At 41.5% G+C, this 22,108-nt stretch overlaps 1 protein-coding gene across 1 annotated transcript in view; it reads right to left on the reverse strand.

The window, feature by feature from the left end:
• LOC122794974 (fatty acyl-CoA reductase 1-like) overlaps nucleotides 1-22,108 on the reverse strand; it is a 647,127-nt gene that overhangs the window by 146,506 nt on the left and 478,513 nt on the right. The window contains exon 11 of the mRNA XM_044063565.1: nucleotides 3,740-3,869. Coding sequence (XP_043919500.1) covers nucleotides 3,740-3,869 — 130 coding nt within the window. The remainder of the gene's footprint in view (nucleotides 1-3,739; nucleotides 3,870-22,108) is intronic.

Here is a 22,108-nt window from a genome sequence, read left to right on the forward strand (position 1 = left end):
AGGTCTGTGATTAATACCAGATGTCCTGGAGTTGAAAGATGGTTTGAGGGATTTGAGAGCATTTTAGATCAATCATTTGACATGTGTGCTTTGATTCGTCTTGCTTGTTCCACAGGCCCTAGACTTTCATCCCCTTGGACACAGCTCCCCAAACAAAGTCCAATGCATCAGTACATAGAGTAGAAACTGAAAGTATGGAATATCTGGGGTGAGAACAGATTCACCCACCAGAGTAGCTCCTTTTCACAAACTCCAGCACTAGAATCTGAAATGAAAGAGTGGTACCGGTATTTGGTTCAAACTAAACTGAACCACTGAATTTTCCTCATGGGAACTCTGGCCACAGGAATCAGAATATCTGAGGCCATGAAACCTAGAATTCTGAGATATTTCCAGTCTGGCATCTGGCAGGGAACATCAGAAAATACTTCTTGTAACACTCCACTTTGTCATGAAGAAAAGCAATCATGAAGGATCTGTCCAGACAACATCCAGAAACACTATTCTGAGAGAGAAAATAAGAAATTTCTCTTATGTTTGAGAACCCAGGCTGAGAAGATCTTTTACCCAAGCCAAGGGATTTTTTGACAACCTGGAGATGTTAACAAGAAGTGCAAATTAGATAAGTGAAAGTGCAAATCAGACAGAAGGAAATTTTTAAGAAATGGAATGTAATAAGCATCCTTTAAATCTTAGAAAATTGACAGATGGAACGAGAAATAGACTGCAGAGACTATTTTGAATTTTGGGATTTTGATGTGAAAGTTTAGAAAGGAAGACTCAGCACAAACTTATGGTGGCAAGATTCTTTAGGTTCTTAAATCTTAAACTGAATTTTATAAGTTGCACTAAACACAGTAACTATTATATTTGCAATATTTTGTAAACAAAAAATATCTCTGTAACCACTCAAGTTATGCACGTACTGTCAACAGCATTTTATTCATCTAGCTGAGAGCTTTCATATGAGGCAGAGTTCTGTTACTTGGTTAAGATATTTAGAAAAATGTGACAATTACTTCTACATAAATTAATATAAAAAATACTTAATCTCTACTTGCACTAGAAACGGGTAAAATATTAATGCAACTGAGTTTGCCACTGTGCAGACAAATTCTTTTAAAACCTTGTGCATAGCATGGCTTTGGAATTACTGATGCAAGTATGAACAAGGAATATCCGATGTTGAGAGGTGTCAGGAGGAGGTAACTGCAGATGCAGGGGAATCACTCAGATGTAATGAGTTAAACTGTCTTTAAGAAAGTGATCTTGCTGAAGAAAGTGATCTTCGTTTTGAAGAGGTCTATCTCTGATTACGGAGGTCATAATCACTAAATGTGAATTAAACACTCCGTGGATGCAAGAGAAATCACCTACTTGGGGACCATGGGAACAAATCTGTGTTTCCAGGCTACAATAATGTTATCCTTTAATTGCCTTCTCACCCTTCCTCACATATACACTTGGTGGCATGGCTCTGAATCCAGTTTCTTTGCCCCCTAGCTCTGAAACCAGTTTCTTTCCCCCCAGTAGCAGCTGAGGACTTCATTTGCTTCACGGCATCTTCAGAGATCAACTTGAGGGCATCAACATGGTGAAAAGGGCTCATTTATCCTGGTCTGTCTTACAGGTAATGGCTTCTGAGTCCTGAAACTCCACAGAGACCTAAGTGGAAAGCAGCACACAATGCAGTACCAGCTCCAGATGTAAACTTGTCAGCAGCAGGCACATGAAGAATGTCAGCGGACAAGAAGCCAGCAGCTGAAGTAGGCCAAGGGGAGCAGATAGGTAAGAAACGCCTTTGCTATATAAAGCTCCTACATGAACCCTTACTCCCCAAGTCTAAAATTTTACACTCATTTTAAGTTTCCATACACAGCTTGTTTGTCTGATGTCTTATGCATTTCAGACGCTTGTCTGATGCAGGACATCATAAACAACCCCCCCAAACCTGAGCTATCAGTCCATGCTGGGCTTGAGGGAACACACAAGGAGGAAAGTTCTTTGTCCCGAGGACCTCTGACCCATAACTGGATTACTACAGATCCACTTTCCCAGATCAGAACAACTAGCAACAAGTTTCACTTAGACTAGGGGCGGATTTCTTTTTTTATTTGAATTTGTTGACCGGTAGTCCACTGGGTCAGAGCAACCCATTTTCAGTGGAGGCCTGGGGAGAAAAGCTCTACAAGTAGTTACATTCATGGAAAAAGAGGTTACATTGTTGAAAATTACAGTAGTAAAGGATATAATAAGCAAAAGGCATTCTTACATAACATTTCTTACAGAAGAATATAAAGTTACATATTAGACAGGAAAACATATGAAAATCAATTTGACATTTGAGCAACTTTTGGAAAGACAGGACATATAAGATAAGATTAGTTTTAAGATTAAGTTAGAATTATATAAGCATTCCTAGTAAAGGACAGTATGCGGCTTACTTATTAATTAGAAAGGTCATTTAAGCATTGTGAGGTGTTAATGCATATACAGTACAATTTATTAGACTTATACCATATAGAATACCAATGAGAAAGGGGGATAACTTCATTACCAGAGGAAATCAGATGTTCTACTGCAGGAATAGTGTACTGATTCTGCATTATTATAAAGAGGGGTCAAGGGTCAGAGAGTAGGGGGGTGTTACCACTGACAAAAGGGGGACAACTTCAGTACCAGAGGAAATCGGATGTTCTATTGCAGGAAAAGTGTACTGATCCTATAGAGAGGGGTCAAGGGTCTAAGAGTAAGGGGGTGTTAAGGTTAGGTAGGAGCATGACGTTTAGGTAGGAGCATGAGAAGGGCATTCCCATTTGAAGGACAGATGGGAGTGCAGGGCTGATTTGAAGTTCTGGCTTAGTATAGTGCATAATGGAGGGGGAAGAGTAAATATATATATATATATATATATATATATATATATACACACACACACATATGTATAAAAAAATAAATGTATATATTAATATATATAACTATATATAAAACACCCATGCATACACACCCTCCAGAAAAAAAAAAGTGTGAGGTGGCTGGAGCTACGTTTATGATCATCATGCTGCATAGCTTATTTGGAGATTTTCTTCAATATATGGTTACTGTCTTAATGGCACTATATGATGTGGACTCTTCATGCTTTCGGCACACATCCAAGTAACAGAAATGCACTCTGAAGTCATTTATTCAGAAATGTTGAGTGAATTTGAGTATTAACATGAAATAGACCACCACCAAAAGTTTAAGACACCCCAAGTCATCCACTAGAAAAAACGGTAAAGGACTGAGAATTAGGCTCAAATCAGTGACCCAAAAGAGTTGTTCAACAAAAATCACAGCAAAATGGTATTCTCAAAGTCAGCTATGAATTCATATAAATTTCCTTAAATCACATTGCAATTTGGGAAATAAAAAAAACAATTAGCAGCATAAAATATTAAAAATGGCAAGAAATGGCGAATTTTTCTTTAAATATGTGTTAAAGCAACTGGGATAATAGCCAATGTAAAGATGAACAAACCTGAAGTAATGGCAAAGAGGTCGAACAGCTAAAAGGAGATCTGCAAAATTCAGCACTACAGAACAGAGTTCACACAAAAAAGGCAAAACAAGTACTCCAACTCTGGTTCAGATGTACCACAGTAACGGGGGTTAAAAACAATACAAGAGGACAGCAGCCCATGACGTTATCACAGTGAACAAAGTCGCAACTAAACTACTAACACATGAAAATACATACCTTTTTATCTTCTGGGCTTAACTGGTTCATCAGCATACTTGTGTTATCTGTTGTCCATACCCATGAATGACTAGTAAAATATTCCAGCAACATCATGGCCTTGTGCAGGCGAGTTATAGTTTTCATCATCCTAACAGATGAAAGCATTGAAATATAGCACTTAATTCAAGTTCTGTGAACTACTGATTTCCTTAAACACATACTGCAAAATATTTTAAAGAACCTGAGTTTCCAGATTCTAAGTTTATTTATTCAACGCACAAGTGACAAATAATTTATAAATCAGAAAAGTGAAACTGACCAACAGCATACACGTTAAGCAGAAGCTAGACAGAATTATACCACTTGGGTCATAACCAGTATTAATACAGAGCTCTACTTTTAAGCAGCAGTTGATTTTCAACAATTCTTTCCTCAGATGCTAACAATGTAATGTACAATCTTATGATACTGCCAACATTTTACAAGCAATACTAAATGTATTAATCAATGGACAATTTATTGTAACCTATCACAAATTTAGCCGTAAAGACAGGACTGCAGAATTTGATACCAAATAAAAAGATTTTAAAGTAAGCTGAAAATTTCTAAAAGCTGTGAGCTATAAAACAATTCTTAACATAACAGTGCTGTATAAAACATTTACTTTTACACATACTTCTAATACTTAAAATTTGGACAGCATACAGAGAAACGAATGTGCGTTGTCAACTGACTATTTTTAAATTACATACAATATGCACAGCAACTATAACAGAATTAAAAAAATGTGGTAACATTCTCAACTAGAAAAAAATCCAAACCCCATCACGAATCTTCAAACACACAACAATCAAACAGCAAGCATATAACAAAAGAAGGCTGGAAACTCGTGTCTTGTTTTCTCAGTCAAGCATAATCAAAAGTTGATCAAAGATGTTGCAAGGTAGGAAATTAAATGCATTACTTTGAAGCCATAATGTTTCTCATCTTAGCATGGTACCATCACATTATTAGACTGCACATCATAAAGGCCTCTTTCACTATTAATTAACCATCTAGCAAGAGTAATTCTGACTGGCAGCAAATACAGAGGAGCCAGTAAAAAGAAAAAAACAAAAAAAAAAATTAAGGCCCACAGCCAAGAACTCAGCAAAAATGGAGATTTATTCAGGATTTTCGGTCATATTTTACAAAAGGAGCCATTTCAACACATGTAACATGCTAAATTTAAACGGACAATTAATACTTTCTGAATAGTCACAAAACGTATGGTAATGGTTTAAAATTCTCATAAGTGCTACACAGCAAAATGTGTAGGCAATAAAAATATGACACGTTACAAAAAAATTAGTTGACTCAATGTTACACTGGTGCACTACGCATTTAAGAGTTAAAACTACACTGCACAAAATGCTCAATAAAGCAGTGTAGGCAGACTACAAAAATTATATGACTGAAATTCCTGAAGAGAAATGCAATTTGTAATCAAATCAAACCAGTTGATTGTTGAAAGAAAAAGCAAAATATCACTTCAAGTAATTAGTGATTTCCTTTTCACTGCTTTACAGGCTTCATGGCATGGGCGTGAAAGACCACAACAACTTGTATTAAATATTTAGTTTATAATTTCAGTACATACTAATTCACCACAGCAGAAAAGATAAAAAGTAACTCATTAGTAAACAACTTATTTTATTCTCTTGCTTTCTTAGCTTAAGACTGCAATAAAATGCGACCAACAGCAAAGCAGTTTACTGATCTGGAGGATTAAAAGCTTCTGCTAGCTACTCTGACACAATGTATTATTCTATAGTTATTTATATTCAGTCATTAAACTTCCCTAGGACTAGATCACTACCCAATAGCACATCTTACTTGCCTGAAATCAACTACAGTGACTACAGTGACAAAAATGTTTTGAAACTGTTCCTTTGATTTATTAAACCACAAAACACCCCTGGGGTAAATAGTGGAAGGAGAAAATGTGAAGTCAATGTACTAAACTTCCATAACTTTAAAAGTTAACTAACAAAATTAGAATTGTGCTGCACTTTCAGGACTAGGATAACTACTCTCAATTGTATAGCCCAAGGAAACCACCTACCCCACCCTTGGTGGCTGATGTTATCAGTAATCTTTTTTTTTTTATTAGAAAAAAAGAAAAAATATATACCTGAAAGATGGTCTGCTCCTAAGCCTGGAAACTCCAACCTCTGTAATTTCTGAATTTAATTGGATTAACCCCCCCCAAGTCTGGACCTTCACAACTGTTCTATGCCATACCGTTAACTCTACTTTGGAAAACAAATCTGCTTAAAAAACATTTCCAAAATTTCCTTAACACCATAGAGTTGATTTTTCTCAGTGTGGAAATCCAAAGCAAAAGCCAATATGGTAGATGCAATATCCTTTGGAAATGGACACTGCTGTAGGCAAGCATGCCTCCCAGCACCACCACTACTACATTTGGAAGAAACAGCAAAATCAAGGTCTTAATACGATATTCTCAGCAACAGACAAATTACCCACGAAATCAAACACGCAAGTTAAACTGAAAAGAAAGCATAAGTGTCTGGTAGTTTGCTGCTCTAAATGACCAGAGACTAACCAGTTTTATTAAAATTTTACCATGCAATGCAAGTAAAGTCAATCTTGATGGCAAGGGGAATGTGTGTGCAGGTGAGGTAAATGAAACAGTTCAAACCACATGAAAATAATTCTCCTTGTGCTGAAGAGAATGAGACTAATGAAAAGGATGCATGTGAAAAAAGTTGCAAAATCAAACTAAAGTTTCACATGCAAAAGAACTGTGACCAGTTTTGAGCAGAAGCCACTCAAGTTCTACAGCAGTGAGTTTTGCCTAGGATTCCTTTCACTAACTTCTGTTAAATTTAAAAATGACAATGACTGCTGTCAGAGTACAAAACTGCATGTACGACTGGTGTAAATTCAACAAATTCAGCAACTAGGCAGTACTTTGTCACAAGTTTCACATTAATGCCAGAACATTTATTTTGCAACTATGATTAATTTTTTTGGTAAAGAAACAGCCTCTTAAAGACCATTTTATTCAGTTTAGTAACTGAATCTAGGCCATAGTATGTATTAACTTAAATAATGAGAAATGCTAAAATTACAGTCACACAGCAGATGGAATAAGCATGGATACTTACGTAATACTGCTGTTTTTTGTAAGGTAATGCCACCACCAAAAACTAGGAAAATAAAATGAAAATAATACGTGAAAATAATAACTATGCGAGTAAATGATGGCTAGGAAGGCTAGGGGAGATGTGCTGTGTACCTATAAAAGATTGCAAACCCGTTGAGGAGACCAGAACTTGTGCAAACTGCCCCTTCTAAACAAGGAACTGATCCAATCTTTTCATAAAATTAATATTTTATGCTTCAGTTTAATAAAGTTCATTTTCCTTTCCTCTGAAAAAGAAGATACACAACTCAGCTTGGACTTTTTTTTTTATTAATATTTTCCAGCAACACAAGTTTGATTAATAATTAAAGTGGTAGAAAGTACAACTGTACTAGAAGACAAAGACAGTCAACATTAACAGATAACTGAGGGAGATATCACAGAAATTAACTGGTTAAGTAGTAAAGCCGCAATAATCGTCATTTTCCATGTTGACAGTTCTCCAGCTGGACAGGTCAATGCTAGTCTTGCACTGAGGTTCAGCAGTGATGCCATACGGTACTTACCCTTCAACTACGCAGCACTGGAAATGCCACCATCAGCTCTTGCATGCAAGAAAAGCCCAACCCACAAAGGATGGACAGGAAAGTAGGACAAAAAAAAAAAGGAGGTGGTTATTAAAGTTGAGCACAAAACTCGAAGCAAGTAAAAGGATGCTGAGTAGCCTTATTGCAAATTGGCCTCTTTCCCACAGATCTGCTGCTATGGCCAATGTAGTCAGGCATTCTTAACAAGTGTACCAACTTTCTTCAGGGAGAGTTAATGCAGAAGATGATCATAATGCACGACTGAACCTAAATAAACGCTAGGAAATCCATGCTTTGGATAGTTACAGGACCCCAGTGAAGTACACGGTTAAAACAAACCCTCTCTCTAACCTGCAATTCTAAGTTGCAATACTTTTGAGATACTCACCCTAGTCCAAATAGTGGCCTCTAACAGACCTCAAGTTGAATCTTAAAGTAGGTGGCAGACACCACTGTAGCTCCAAAAGGTGGCACTCCCATAGCTTGTTGCACTTATAATAGCCAAGCAAACCATTTAAACAGTCTGTATTGTTCATCGTAAGCACTGTTTACCTGTCCAGCAGCACTGAAACAGCTACCTGATCACATCACTCACTGAGTGAAAATCCTTCAAAGAAAGTTAAAAACACCCCAAGTACAGAATAGAAGGGTTCATATTACAAGGAAACTCCCATCTATCCACTACCCCTTTTCCCATTTTTGTACAGGGGGTCAAGGTGTCAGGGCAACAGCGACAATCTAGAGCAAAGGTTTACACTGTCAGTGGGCTAGCCCTTCCATGACAGTTCACATACATACACACACACACTGTCAATTTTAGTGGGTCCAATTCACCTACTGCATGTCTTTGAAATGTGGGAGGAAACCCACACGGAGCACATGCAGACTGCACATAGAAGGCACCCCAGCTCAGAATCAAACCGAGGAACCTCTTGCTGTGAGGCAACAATGCTAAAACCAGTCTTTTAACCAACTGCTGCTAGGAAAAGTGTATTCTAGGATAAAGTACTGTGCCAGCTTCAGTGGCAGTATCAGACTATGAAGGTCTAAGATATACAATTCCTTTTTAAAAAATACTTCATAAAAAAGAGGCAGAAATCTATGGAAAAGCTAGAAGGCAATAAGTGACCTGCTTACTGTACATAACTACGCAAGTGGCTTTGTTTCAGTTTAGATATAAAGGGCAAAAGGAAATAAAAGCACAAACTTCTTTACATCTCTCTCTCTAGCACACATTAATATACAATAAATACATATATATAAAACCACACACTTTTTTAATATATATATATATATATATATATATATATATATATATACACACATATATATATATACACACACACACATGTATGTATATATATATATATATATATATATATATATATATATATATATAAATAAATGTTTTAGGAGCTGTGAGGAACCAGAGTACATAAAGATGGTGGGAAGTTGCATGCTCAGCAAAAACAAGATCAGAGACTATATCCTGGGGCTGTAAGGCAGAAACTTTGCAGTGACGGACCATATTGCCTTATGGTAGAGAAAGACGAACCGTTGAGAAAAGAACCTCCCACCATCTTCTCAATTCACAAAGAAAGGAGCTTCTAGTTGGGGGACTTAGCTTCATTCAAGATAGAAAAAACACTGTACAGGGAGAGTGCGTCAGTACTTGACCTAAAGTTCATAATTTCAGAAATTTAACAGCTGGGTGAAAATGTCTTCCCTTTGCTGAAATGAAAGTCTGGTAGTTAAGCACAAACCTGAGTGAAGGCTGACAAAAATTAGCTGCTGTAGAAATGGGAATTCCAAGGCTGACTGAGAAACTTGCAAAAATGAAGATTAGACAGACTCTGTCTGCTCTTGCCTGGGGTGAAATTGTTATAGGAGCAGGTGGAAAAAATAAGACACTGTGTGCAGGGGAATGAAAATGCATCTATACCACAGGCTCTGAGATACTGCCACAGGGATTGAAGTCTGTACACTGCATATGTCTAGTGTTGGTCTCCCCATTTCAAAACAGTCTCATGAAAAAGTGATGCCTCTAGCTGCCACTAATCAGGAAAATCCTGCTAGTGTGTTCTACTAGCCAGGAAGATGCACAGCCATAATAATTTACTGCACTGGCCACTGCCTCAATACAAATGGCTTACTAATAAAAGCCCCCCCCCCCCCACACACACACACTTGTCAAATGTATTATGATCTGAACAGCTACGGGATTGCGGATGTAGAGAGGTAACTTCTAGAATGATCAAGCAGCCTTACCCCCCCTGCCCCAAGCAATAAGCTCAGCTCATTCTGCATGATCTGATGAGCTTGCTATAGTGAAGTGACAAGTTGTTAAAGGATTGTCATTTCCCTTGTATAGGTATAAGGCCCTACAAACTAAAATAATTCAAACTCACTAAGGGAAGAGTACAGTCACATTAGTAAGGTACTTGCCACAATACCAGATGTTTAAGGAAATGTTACTAACAAACCCACAGATTTATTCACTTGCATTCTTTCCCTGTCAGTTTTCATCAGATGTACCCTTATCCCCATGTTCTATGCCACTTTCACACCAGTATTCCACAGAATCTTTTGATCTTGTGTGAGGCACTAATACAAAGCCAGCATTTCTACGAACCATCTGCTGTTCTTGGGGTCCCTTTTAGCCCTCATATGGAAGTGTGCTTGTAAATTGTCCTTTGTATAAAAACACTTCGATATGGCAATTATTCAAAAAATGTCAACTGTGCAATGTGCTAGATTCTAATTGGGTTTTAAGTAGTTGAACGTTTTGGTATGTAAAATAGCAGGATTTATTATGTATGTGATGGTAACATTTAATTGAAAATATACAATTAAGGAAAAAATTAATTTATAAAGACAGCTTCCTTAATCTCACTTCCAAGGTTAACAGAAGGGTGTGATCAAACAGACCATATGGACAAATGTCAAGGTCTTTAGCAAAGTAGAAATACCTGGATAACAGCCTTGTCATTGTAAAATTCACCCAAGTATCTACACGAGTAATAAATAAAATGCTTTCCCATTCTTGTCCAACCAGGGGAGGCACTACACTAACACACTGGAGCACATACCCATCCGTGAAAGTGTGCCCTGATTCCTGGCAAAGTACTAACAGTAATTTAGTTGCAGCACTGCAGGACTGTGACAGGAACAAAGTACTCAAGGGAAAGGTTCATAAGACCACAGCTGCTGTGCATTTAAGAGAGAGATTGATGGAGCTTCAAGATGAGTCAAGAACACAGACTGCACAGTAGTAATGAATCATGGAAACAGCAGCAGTGGTGAGTACACCAGGCTTCCCATGATGCACTGCATTTACTTTCTATTAGCCAGGCTATCTCCATCTAAGTGCCACAAGCGTAGCTCTTAAGTGCCCAGATTTAGATTGGACAACTCAACTTAAATGGCAAATTGTACTCTATCCTACACTCCAAAAGCTTGGTTAAAAGTTTACTTATTCCCTTAGTTGCAACAAGTGTCCTTCTGGGACTTCCTCCTAACAGATAAGATTCTATTTTGTGGACTTTTCTGTTTCAGCACGCAGTTACTATTGTCTCAAAGCAGACTGGTGTTATTCCACAAGATTAAAAAAAAAAGTTATTTTTCTGCTTTGTTATAATCGCTGGAAGCTGCCTATCCACGTATGCCACTCTGCATCTGGTACTGCTGAAACTCAGTGTCTTGTCAGTCTCCTCCAGGCCTGCACACTCAGTTATGTTTAGCGTCCCTATAAGCAGTATAACAGAAGAAAATGGTACTACCGAATAGATTCAGTTAAGCAGCAAGAGGAAGTCTAAAATTAGTTTTTTACCTTTCAGGATTTATTTTAGTGCTTTGTGATAGAGCAGTTCTCTAAACAAGCGAAAAAAACAGTACTCCTTAAACACTGAAATAGTCGAAAGGAATCAGACAGCCAATAGTATGACAAAAACACACAGTAGTGTATTTAAAGTAAACGTATTTTAACGTATAACAAGTTTATTAACACAAGACACGTTTTCGTCTCTCCTGTATGAGAAACTTCTTCAGAAAATGAAAAAATGAAGACTGGAACCTTTTAAAAGTTCCGCCCAAAGGGCGAACAGTAGTATAAACCAATCAGCGAAATTCGTGAAGTTAAAGGTACAAGTAACAACAAAAGTCTAAACAAGTGAAGCAGCATACTAATAAAGTCATTGTAAAAAACATGTATATAAAATATAAATAAAAATATTATTCAAACTATTAAAAATAGATTAATATAATAAACTGAATGTAAAAACATAATATCAGCAAATAAACACGTACAAATACTGATACTGAAAAACGTCAACTAGATCGTCTCCTGTGTGTTGTTGTACAAGAAATGTAATACACAAATAGTGTGTCTAAGGTGACATAATGAAAGGTTAATTATCTCAAGCAGCTCTCCAATTTCAATAAACAAGTAATATTACAGTTTTCATTGAGACCTGGGACGCAAAATGCATTCAAAAGTAGTTGCCATTCTAGTTCAAGGCATTCTAACTGGATAGAAGCTGGACCACCTCTAATATCCCAAACTACCTGGTCTATAGCTAGAAACTGGAAACCGTGATCAGGTTTAGTATTAACATGTTTAGCCAACGCGTTTTTCTTGTGTAATTTTGTATATGCAGGTCAAATTTAACATTATCCACCATCATCCCTAATAATTTGCTAGGAGAAGTGACATTAATGGTTGTATTTTCAAAAGGACATTAAATTTTGTTTTTTCATGGGAGAGGAATTTAGTGGAAAAAAAGTAGTGTTTTTTTTTTTAAGCCAAATTTTGCTTGCTATTGAAGCTTTTTTTGGAGGTGTGCCACACTGTCAGATGTGCAAAAGTTTGTTTAGGCCTGTTGTGTAGATATGTGGAGGGTGTTGGAGAACGTAAAAGAGGAGGGGACAAAGGGTAGATAGAGCCTTGTGGTACACCGGTGGTGACTAGGAGGTATGGGCAGTGGATGGAGTGCCATTTTAAATGGCTTACATATTGGACCGGTAGCTTCTGAACCACAGAATGGTGGGCCGAAGGAGATCTAATGAAGACATTTGAAGTAGAAGTCTGTTGTGACAAACTGTCAACAGTTTCAGGCAAGTCTAGAAATAAGGAGGAGACTAGATTGCAGTTATCCCTAGCTTTGACATAACTATATAGGTTAGAAGTGCAGTGTTAGTACTATGGGAAAGATTGACACTATGTTGTGTGGGGGATGGGAGATCCTTAGCAAGGTCTTTATTCCTACCATTGAAAGGGGATCAGTCTCCCAGAGCTGGAAGAAGTGATTTTTATCTAGACTAATCTTCTCATTAGCCCTGTCAACCTTTGGGTCACAGGTGGGGAACCAGACTTCACTCAAGCCCTCGATTACCTGTTTTGAATACATAAAACTTAATTTACACATTGTGATGCCCGTGCCCTTGCCCACAACCAAGGAGCCTCAATCCTCACCACCAATACCAGAGAGGGTGTCTCGTATATGAGGAAAGGATAACAAATACACACAGTAAAGTGCAATTTCCCTTAAAAGCACAGAGATCACAGTCTGGGGCTGGTCACTCCCTTGCCCTCCAGGTCCCCAATAAGACTCCCCACTAGCACAGCTATAGGGTCCAGATCTCAGCCAGCTGGGCAAGCTAAAATCTGCAGCACCCTCTCTGTCCAACCAGTGCTTCGTGTCCCTGCCCAAGTAGCTGACACACACACTTTAAGAGGTTTTACAACCACACAGACACTCCTGGGGTAGCTGGCACAGGTTCTCAAGCTGTGCCCCTTTTACCCAGACTATACGGTAGTACCACTTGCCACCACCCAGCTAACATCAGCTACCCAAAGGCCCTTAAAAGAGAGTGTCCAATTATTACAGTGCAAAATCATCCAATTGGTAGTGTGACTAATCAGTCAAGCTTATTTGGAGTGACTTGGACAGTGAACTCATATGCAATGTATTCTAGAGCTTAACTTGTCTCTACACAAACCAGCCACAGTTAAAAGGTTTTAAAATATTTAATAATTAAAACCACAAGACAATACCTTCTACTACAGTCAGTACTAGTCAAGAGAGTTCAGAGATCACACACACATACTTAAAATAAATCAGTACAGTTCTGACATCACAGAAAAACACACCGTCTAAACTTTCTAATTCCTAGCTACTTCTAGGAGAAAACACAGTTCTAACATACTACTTACATAAAGAGAGCATTAGGCAGTGCTGAGTTGGATGTTAAAGACAAAAATGCTTAATGCCTTCTGGTTCTCTCTGCTTAAATTGAGACTGCAGTTCTGATAAAACATCACACCATTTCGCACTTTCCTGGTGTTCCCAGGCTGACAAACTGCATTTACATTCTTTTAAACTTATAGCAATAAAGGACATTCCACATGCAACTCCTGGTCATTAACTTTAGCCTTAAAGCAGTAGGCAGGAAGCCTTCACCTAGTCGGACTGGAGCAGACTTGTAAACAAAGGCAGTGATGAAATAACTTTAAATTTCAAAGGACCAACAAGAAATGCTTGACTTCGCTTTCTTTACAGTAGATGGCAATGTTGCCACATTATTTTAAATTCAACCTTTCACAACATATTCTTTCATTTAAGAAGCAAACCTGCATTTCAACATGTCACAGTATTTACAAATGCTAGAATTATGTACCAAATTATATTTGAATAGGTTGGCAGCCTTCACCCATCTCTACCAGTCCTCACAACCCCCCCCCCCAAAAGAACTCAAGCTAGTTTTTCAAGTGACCCTTGAAAAATACCGCTTGAGAGAGTTAGGTCTGAGTATACCCTACCCAATTCCCCCGTCTTGAGAGCCCATCTGCATTGGCATTGCTACTCCCATTGCGGTGCTGCACTGACATATACGCCTGCAACCCCAGGCTCCATCTTAGCAACTTGGCATTTTGCTGAGTGGCTCTGTTTAACCATATTAGAGGGTTGTGATCTGTCGTAACAGTGGATTTTCTTCCATACAGATGAGGCTGACGTTTCTGCAGTGCCCACACTATGGCTCGATTTTCTACAGCTGCATAGCATTCCTCCCTGGGCTGGTGCCTACGACTGAGATAAACCACTGGGTGCTCTTCTCCCTCTGACAAAATCTGGCTAAGCACAACCCCCACACTATGGTTCGAAGCATCCACCTGCACAACAAATTCTTTGCTATAATCTGGACTGGCTAACACAGGGGGTCATCCCAAAGCTTCTTTAAGCTTCTGGAATGCCTGCGCTCATGATGGGGTCCACCCTACCTTATCTGGCCTGTTCTTTCTTGTCAGGTCTTTGAGGGGAGCAGCTATGGTACTATGACTGGGAACGAAATTTCTGAAGTACCCTGCTGTCCCTAAAAATGCCCTCACCTGCTTTTTTGTAACAGGTGCAGGCCATGCCTGAATGGCTTCCCACTTTGGCAGGTTCTGGCCTTATCTTACCACTCCCCACTCTATGTCCTAGGTAGGAGACCTCTTCCATATCCACCTGACATTTGCTCGGCTTAATGGTCAACCCTGCCCTCTGTAGTCTGCCCATCACCTCCTTGACATGCTGAAGGTGCTCTGGACAGGAATGGCTGTAGATGGCAATATCATCTACGTAAGCAAGGGCAATCCCTCCTGCTAGGATATTATCTACCAGCCTCTGGAAAGTCGCTGGGGCATTCTTCATCCCAAAGGGCATCTTTGTGGACTCGTACAAGCCAAAAGGAGTCACAAAGGATGACTTCTCCCTAGCACTGGGAGTCAAGGGCACCTGCCAGTAACCCTTAGTAATATCAATGGTTGTAAGATACATGGCTCCACCCAGCTGCTCTAGGTCCTCATCTGTCCTAGGCATGGGGTAAGCATCCGACTGTGTGACTAATTTCCTGTAGTCCACACAGAACCTGATGCTGCCATCCTTTGGCACTAGCACCACTGGGGAGGCCCAGGGAGTGTTGGACTCTTGAATCACCCCTAGTTCCAACATCTCCTGTACCTCCTCCCTCAGTCTGTTTGACACTCTCAGGCACTCTATAAGGGACCTGCCTAATAGTCCTGTATCCACCTGCTGCTGCACTAGGTGGGTGCACCCTGGTTTCCCCAGTGAACATGTCCCCAAATTCCTGCAACACTGCTCAGATTTCTTGAACCTGGGTAGGAGATAGCTGCTGGGACATTGCTACCTCTTCCACTGAGGTGCCAGCCCGAACCTCACTGAGATGATCAGTCCCCAGATCTCTCAGACTCCTCCTGCAATCCACTGAAAATGCTCAGCACAAGGGCCTCCCTATCATGTTAAGGTTTCATCATGTTAACATGGTACAATTTGTGCCCCTGCCATCTGCCTAGCAGTTCCACCATGTAGTTAACATCACTTACTTTATCACCTTGTAGGGTTCCCTCCCAAGCTGCTTGCAGCTTGTGTCTGACAGGAATGAGAACCACACGGATGTCCCACTCACCAGGCTAAACAAGGAAAAGGAGGTTACTGTCAAGCTGCCTGTCGGCTACCAGGATCCGCCACATATCCCACGCACTCAGGTCACTCCACAAGTACAAATATGACTCTGTCATTGTCCATGTTGGTGTGAATGACCTGAGATGTACCTCCCCCGGACTACATGAATAATGACATGGAAGAGCTCTCCGATCTTGTAGCCCAAACAGGTATTACCCTAGCCCTGAGTAGCATTCTGCCATCGCCCAGAATGATACCGCAGTACAAGGACAAAATGATTGACTTCAACAATTTCCTAAGCTCCTGGTGTCATTTTAAGGGGATCCAGTATCTGTCTCTGCTTGGGATGACATGGTCGACAGACCACGATGCTTTGCCACAGATGGCCTGCACCTGTCGTCCCTGAGATTCCGGATACTGGCTAAAGCTCTTGCTGCCCTATAGTGCCTTTTTTAGGCAAGGTTCAAATAAATTCACCACCGTAACAGGAACAGGCAAGCAAAAACTGAGGGTAATGCTACTCAATGCTAGAAGTCTAAATCTCAAAATGCAGTCACTCGAGGCACTCCTTAAAATGGAGAACATCGATATCTGTGCAGTGACTGCGACCTGGTTCAATGCTCCAGAGAGCACCCCTGCATTACCAGGCTATAACTCATAACACACTTTTCGGCCATGTAACCTGGACCGAAACACCAAAGGCAGAGGTGTGTCCATATTCATTAAGGTTATCCACACCTCCAGGCTAGTTGCTCAGCATAATGCATCTGAGGTTATTCAAGTGCAACTCTGGGCAAAACTGCAATCCAAATTGTGTCTTGCTACAGATCCCCCACCATGCCCCAGGATCCTCTTTTCTTGATGTACTGGAAAATATTAGGGTTCAACCAAACACCCTAATAATGGGTGACCAACTACCCCACAATTAACTGGGAAAACTACTCGTGTACCAACTCCTTAGCTCAATGCTTTCTGGAATTCATAAACTCCAATGCCCTGGATCAACTTATACACACTCCCAACCAGGGGCAACAATATCCTAGACCTAGTCATTACCAACATGAGTGACCAGTCTTCCACAGCTGAAGTCAACTCCTCGTTGGTCCGATCAGACCATAACCTAATCACCCTTGATATCAACATCCCGCCCCCACCCCCCATTAAGGAAACCACGGTAAAAAATTTCTCCAAAGCCAACTTCATGCTTCTTAAGACAGAAGTGGTGAACTTCATGACACCCATGCAGATGGACAATACAGTTACGACTGCCAAATCCTACACAAATGCACTCTAAGCACTTACACGAGTGCATGGATTGTGCTATCCCAAACAGAAGCAAGATGCTATCCTCCAAAAAAAGGAAGCCATTCTGGTGGCCCCCTGCCATAAACGAACTATACAACAGAAGGAAGAAACTGTTGCAAGAGAGTAAAATCCCATGAGTAGAAGAGCTCCCTGGTCAGCCTCAGTAAGAAGCTGAGATCCCTTATAAAAGATCCACCAAAGCTAGCTACGAAAACAAAATTGCCACTAATTCCAAGGACAACCACAAAATATTCTATAGCTATATCAAGAATCGCAATGGCAACACCCAGATCTGCTCTGAGTTACAGCACAACGGCACAAATATTAGAGCCAACTGATATTGCCAACATCCTGGCAGATCGGTTCAGTGCTAACTTTACCCCTCCCCACCCCCTAAAGGGCCCATATCTATACAGGAAGAATGCAGAGTCCCTGTAATCAACTACACAGGTAAAAGCTGCACTCTCTAAAGCCAAAGGCACAGCATCCATGGGACCAGACAACATCCCAGGCTGCGTTTTACATGAACTTCAGAAAGAACTGGCTCCCCACTTAAGCATCATGTTCAATAATAGCCTTGCATCAGGCTTTGTGCCCACTGAATGGCGCACAGCAAAAGTTATCCCACTCCACAAAGGGGGAGCCACCACTGATCCCGGGAACTATCGACCTACTAGCCTGGCGAGCCTGGTCTGCAAGCCCGTGGAACGTATTATCATGGAACTCAAAGACATTGGTAACCTCCAAACTCTGGATCCCCACCCAGTTCAGGTTTGTGAAAGGCAGATCATGCCTCCTGAACCTGATAGACTTCGAGGCAGTCACCAAAACCGTAGATGAGGCTAAGGTGGTTCACACAGCCTATCTTGACCTCACCAAGGCTTTAGACACCATTCCCCATTCTGGAATTATAGCTAAACTCACTAAACTAGGTATAAATCCTTACATCACAAGATTGGTTGCCAACTGGCTCACCTGACAAAACCCACACTGTAAAAGTTGCAGACTCCAAATTTGACCTCAAAGCAGCGACAACTGGAGTACCACAGGGTTCCATCCTGGGACCTCTCCTGTTTGGTATCTACTTCTCTGAAGTACAGGGTAACACAGAAGGCCACTGACTAAGTTCGCAGATGACTGCAAACTAGGAGCCATAGTCAAGTCCCCAAATGATGTGGACATCCTACAGAAGGGCCTCACTGAGACAGATGCCTGGTGTCAGAGCCATGGCCTCAAGCTCAATGCCAAAAAGTGCAGTGTCATCCCCTTTGGTAAAAACTCTGTACCCATGAACTACCACATAGGCAGCAATCTACTTAACACCGAATGTGTGCTAAGAGACCTTGGGACCCAGGTGGACAGTAGTCTCTCCTTTGATAGTCACGTCGCCACAGTAGTCAGGAAGTCCCACTACATGGCACACATCATAAAAAGGGTTCTCATCCTAAGAGGTCATTGATCCCCTCTACTCGACACTCAGACCCATTAGAGTACAACGCCCCTTTTGGAATATACCTCAAGACATCTGCAGCAGCTGGAAAGGCCATAGAAGTACCTCACAAAAAAGATTACTGACCTCAAACAAATGCCCTACACTGACCGCCTCAAAAAACTCCAGCTTTACTCCGTAGCATATCGCTTACTCCGAGGTGATCTCTGCCTAACATATAAAGCTATGTCAAACCCAGAGCTGCTGGACATGCTACACCTAAAGAAATCCCAATCCCTCCAAGCTACAAGCTCTAGGGACCTAAACCTTGTCACCACACTAAACAGGACATGCTGGAGGGATAGATTCCTGTCCCAGAGATTTCCCATACTCTGGAACAGGCTAGCCATCCATATCAAGCGAAATTCTTCATTAGCACTCTTCAAGAAAAATCTTGAGTAGATGGGAAATAGGAAATACACCCCGGGGATCACTTCTGTCTCTGCTCGACAGTGGCACAGGAAAATAACTTTCTTGGGTGGCGTAAGCCAGGGAACCTTGTTGGCTAGGCTTACGTAGGCCCTTGGGCCGATAGCCTATTACCTACCTATGAACCTATTACCCGCTGCCCCACAGCATACTCTCTAGCTCGAGCATTCCTGTCATACCACACCTTTTCCTGTTGTTGGGCTTCTGCCAGGTTCTCTTGGGCCAAACCCATGAGTTCCTTGAGCCTTGTCCTGAGGTTTAGGACATATGCCACAACAGACTTCTTGTGAGACTCGCACTCACCTTCCCACTCATCTCAAATTAAATCTAGAGGTCCCCTCACCCTATGACCATACAGCAACTCAAAGGGTGAAAACCTGCGGATTCCTGGGGAACCTCTCTGTAAGCAAACAAATAAGGCAAATATTTGTCCCACTCCCTCTTAAACTGATCTGCAAATGTCCATAGCATGGACTTGATGGTAGAGTTTAACCTCTCAACAAGACCATTAGTCTGGGGATGGTAAGGGTGGTCTTCATGTGCTTCACCCCACAGGACTTCCACAGACAAGCCAGGTCTGACATGAAATTGGCACCTGTCAGTCAGTATTTCTTTTGGGAAACCTTCCCTGCTGAAAATCTCTAACAAAACATTTGCCACCATCTCTGCCTTAATGGAGGACAAAGCCTCTATTTCAAGGTATCGTGTAGCATAATCCACTACCACTAAGATATACTTTTTCCTTGCAGAACTTGGGGTACTCAGAGGACCCACAATATCCATAGCTACCCTCTGAAATGGCTCCTCAATCACAGGCAAAGGCATCAAAGGAGCTCTCACCTCGTCTCCTGCCTTGCCTACCTTTTGGCACTGCTCACAGGTCCTGCAGTACCCTGGTAACATCTCTGGAAATTCCTGGCCAATAGAAGTTCTGCATATGCTGCTTTGTACGTTTTATTCCCATATGACCTGCAAAGGGAATATCATGGGCTATGGTTAGAAGCGCCAGACTAGGCACTACCAACTGCTGTACTCTCAACCTTCTAGCCCTCCCACAGGGGTCCACTCTCTGTACAGTAACCCTTTGCCCAGGTATACAGATTCCCCCTTTCCTTGAGAATCAGGTGCCTCCCTAGCTACCTGCCTCAGGCCTTGCAATGTAGGGTCTGACAGCTGAGCCTGTCTCAACTCTCTCCTTGTAAACCTTCCCAGCTCCCCTTCCACAGAAGTCTGGCATCTTCTGACGGTGGTGCCTCACTGTCAGCCTGGGTACTACTACTCACCTCTACCTTGGCAGACATTCTGTCTAAGGGACCATCAGTACCCACAAGCAGCTGTGGTGCACATTCAGTCTCACTGCTACATAGTAGATTCCTCCCTGAAGTAACCACATCACCAGTCCTTGTAAGCATGCAGTCTGTCTGGTTCTCCCCAAGGCTACCAAACTTACCTGCTCATCTCCAAGCATGACTGCATGTAACTGCACAAGCATAGGGTACTGCACTATCAAAATCATTCCCCATCAGGACATCTGCAGGTATATCCACAAACACACCTACTTGCTGGCTTCCTTTTCCACCCTCGCAGTCAAGGTGAACCATAGCCAAAGGTATTTGGAATGGGATCCCTCCTGAAGTCCTGACTGGAGTAGACTGCCCAGGCAAGTAGTGCTCCTCTGTAACCATTGCAGGCTTTACAATGGTTGTATCAGAGGCTATGTCTCTCTCTTGGCAACGGGCTCTTTGCCAGTCACAATAGGATATAGCCTCTGGTGGTAGTTTGGTACCCTTGTTGTCCCAAGACAACCTACTATTGGCATTTTGTCTTTCCCACTTACTGGCTCCCTCACCTTTGGTTCCCCACCTTGCCTCCATGGACACCTGTATGCCACATGGCCCCACTGGTTGCATTCAAAACATTTAACCCTAGCTCCTGGACGTGTACCTGGACTAGTGGCTTCCCCTGCTACTGGCAGATTCTGTTGGGGCAGTCTGCTGCCCACCATGGGTTTCTTTAGACCCATGAGCAGTACTGGGGGTCCCCTTCCTGTGCAGCGCTGCCCCGCTTGCCAGGTATAGGTCTCCCTTCTTTCTCAACTCATCTGAAGTAGCACATTGTCCTTCAGCTAACCAGATCCTCATGTCCTCAGGCAAAGTGCTGAGGGCTTGTTCCCTCACCAAAACGTCTGCCAGTCCTTCAAAAGTGGTGATCTGACATCCATCACCCACTTATGGAAATAAGTGCTCAATTCGGCAACATTTTCAGACACACTCATCTGCCTTGCATCTATGCTCACAAAACTTTTTCCTATACGTTTCAGGTGTTAGCTTAAACAGTTCTAAAAGACATTTCTTTACAGCAGTTTAATCAAAACATGCAATGTCAGACATTTGGACAGAACAATTTTAAGGGGGTCAGGAACAGTACATAGAGCCCTTGGTCAACTTCATACTGTTTACATACTCTCTCAAACATATGAATGAAACTATCAAAATTATCCCCCTCTTTAAACTGCGGAAGAAATTTACTGACCTTTTGTGCTTCTGCGGTCCAGTTACTCCCTTCCCCATTACCTTCATGACTCTGGCGAAGAGTCGGCATCTCCTTCTCATGCTGCCTTCTCCCTCTCTCTTGTTCCTCAGCTTGCAGACGCAACAGTTTCTCATTCTCCTCAGCCTGCAAACATAGCAGCCCCTCATTCCACACGCCTGGCCTCCAACTCAAGTCTCTTTAGCTCCAGCTGGATTTTTAAGTCCCTGCAGAAAGGTTGAGCTATCCATTCTCAGAGGGAATTATATCTACACTGCGAGTCCGATTGTCCTCCTGGTTGCTGTTTTCTGATGCAGCTGTAACCAAGGCTGCAATCAAGTCTGCCTTAGTCATGTTTCTGTGCACCAGTCCTCTAGCCTGCACATCTCTGCCAGCTGGCTCCTTGTCAGCTTTCCATACTCCTCTGCTGACATGCTG

This window comes from Protopterus annectens, chromosome 2.part1 (assembly GCF_019279795.1).
Source record: "Protopterus annectens isolate FY-2018-M chromosome 2.part1, PAN1.0, whole genome shotgun sequence".
NCBI classification, from domain to species: domain Eukaryota; kingdom Metazoa; phylum Chordata; order Ceratodontiformes; family Protopteridae; genus Protopterus; species Protopterus annectens.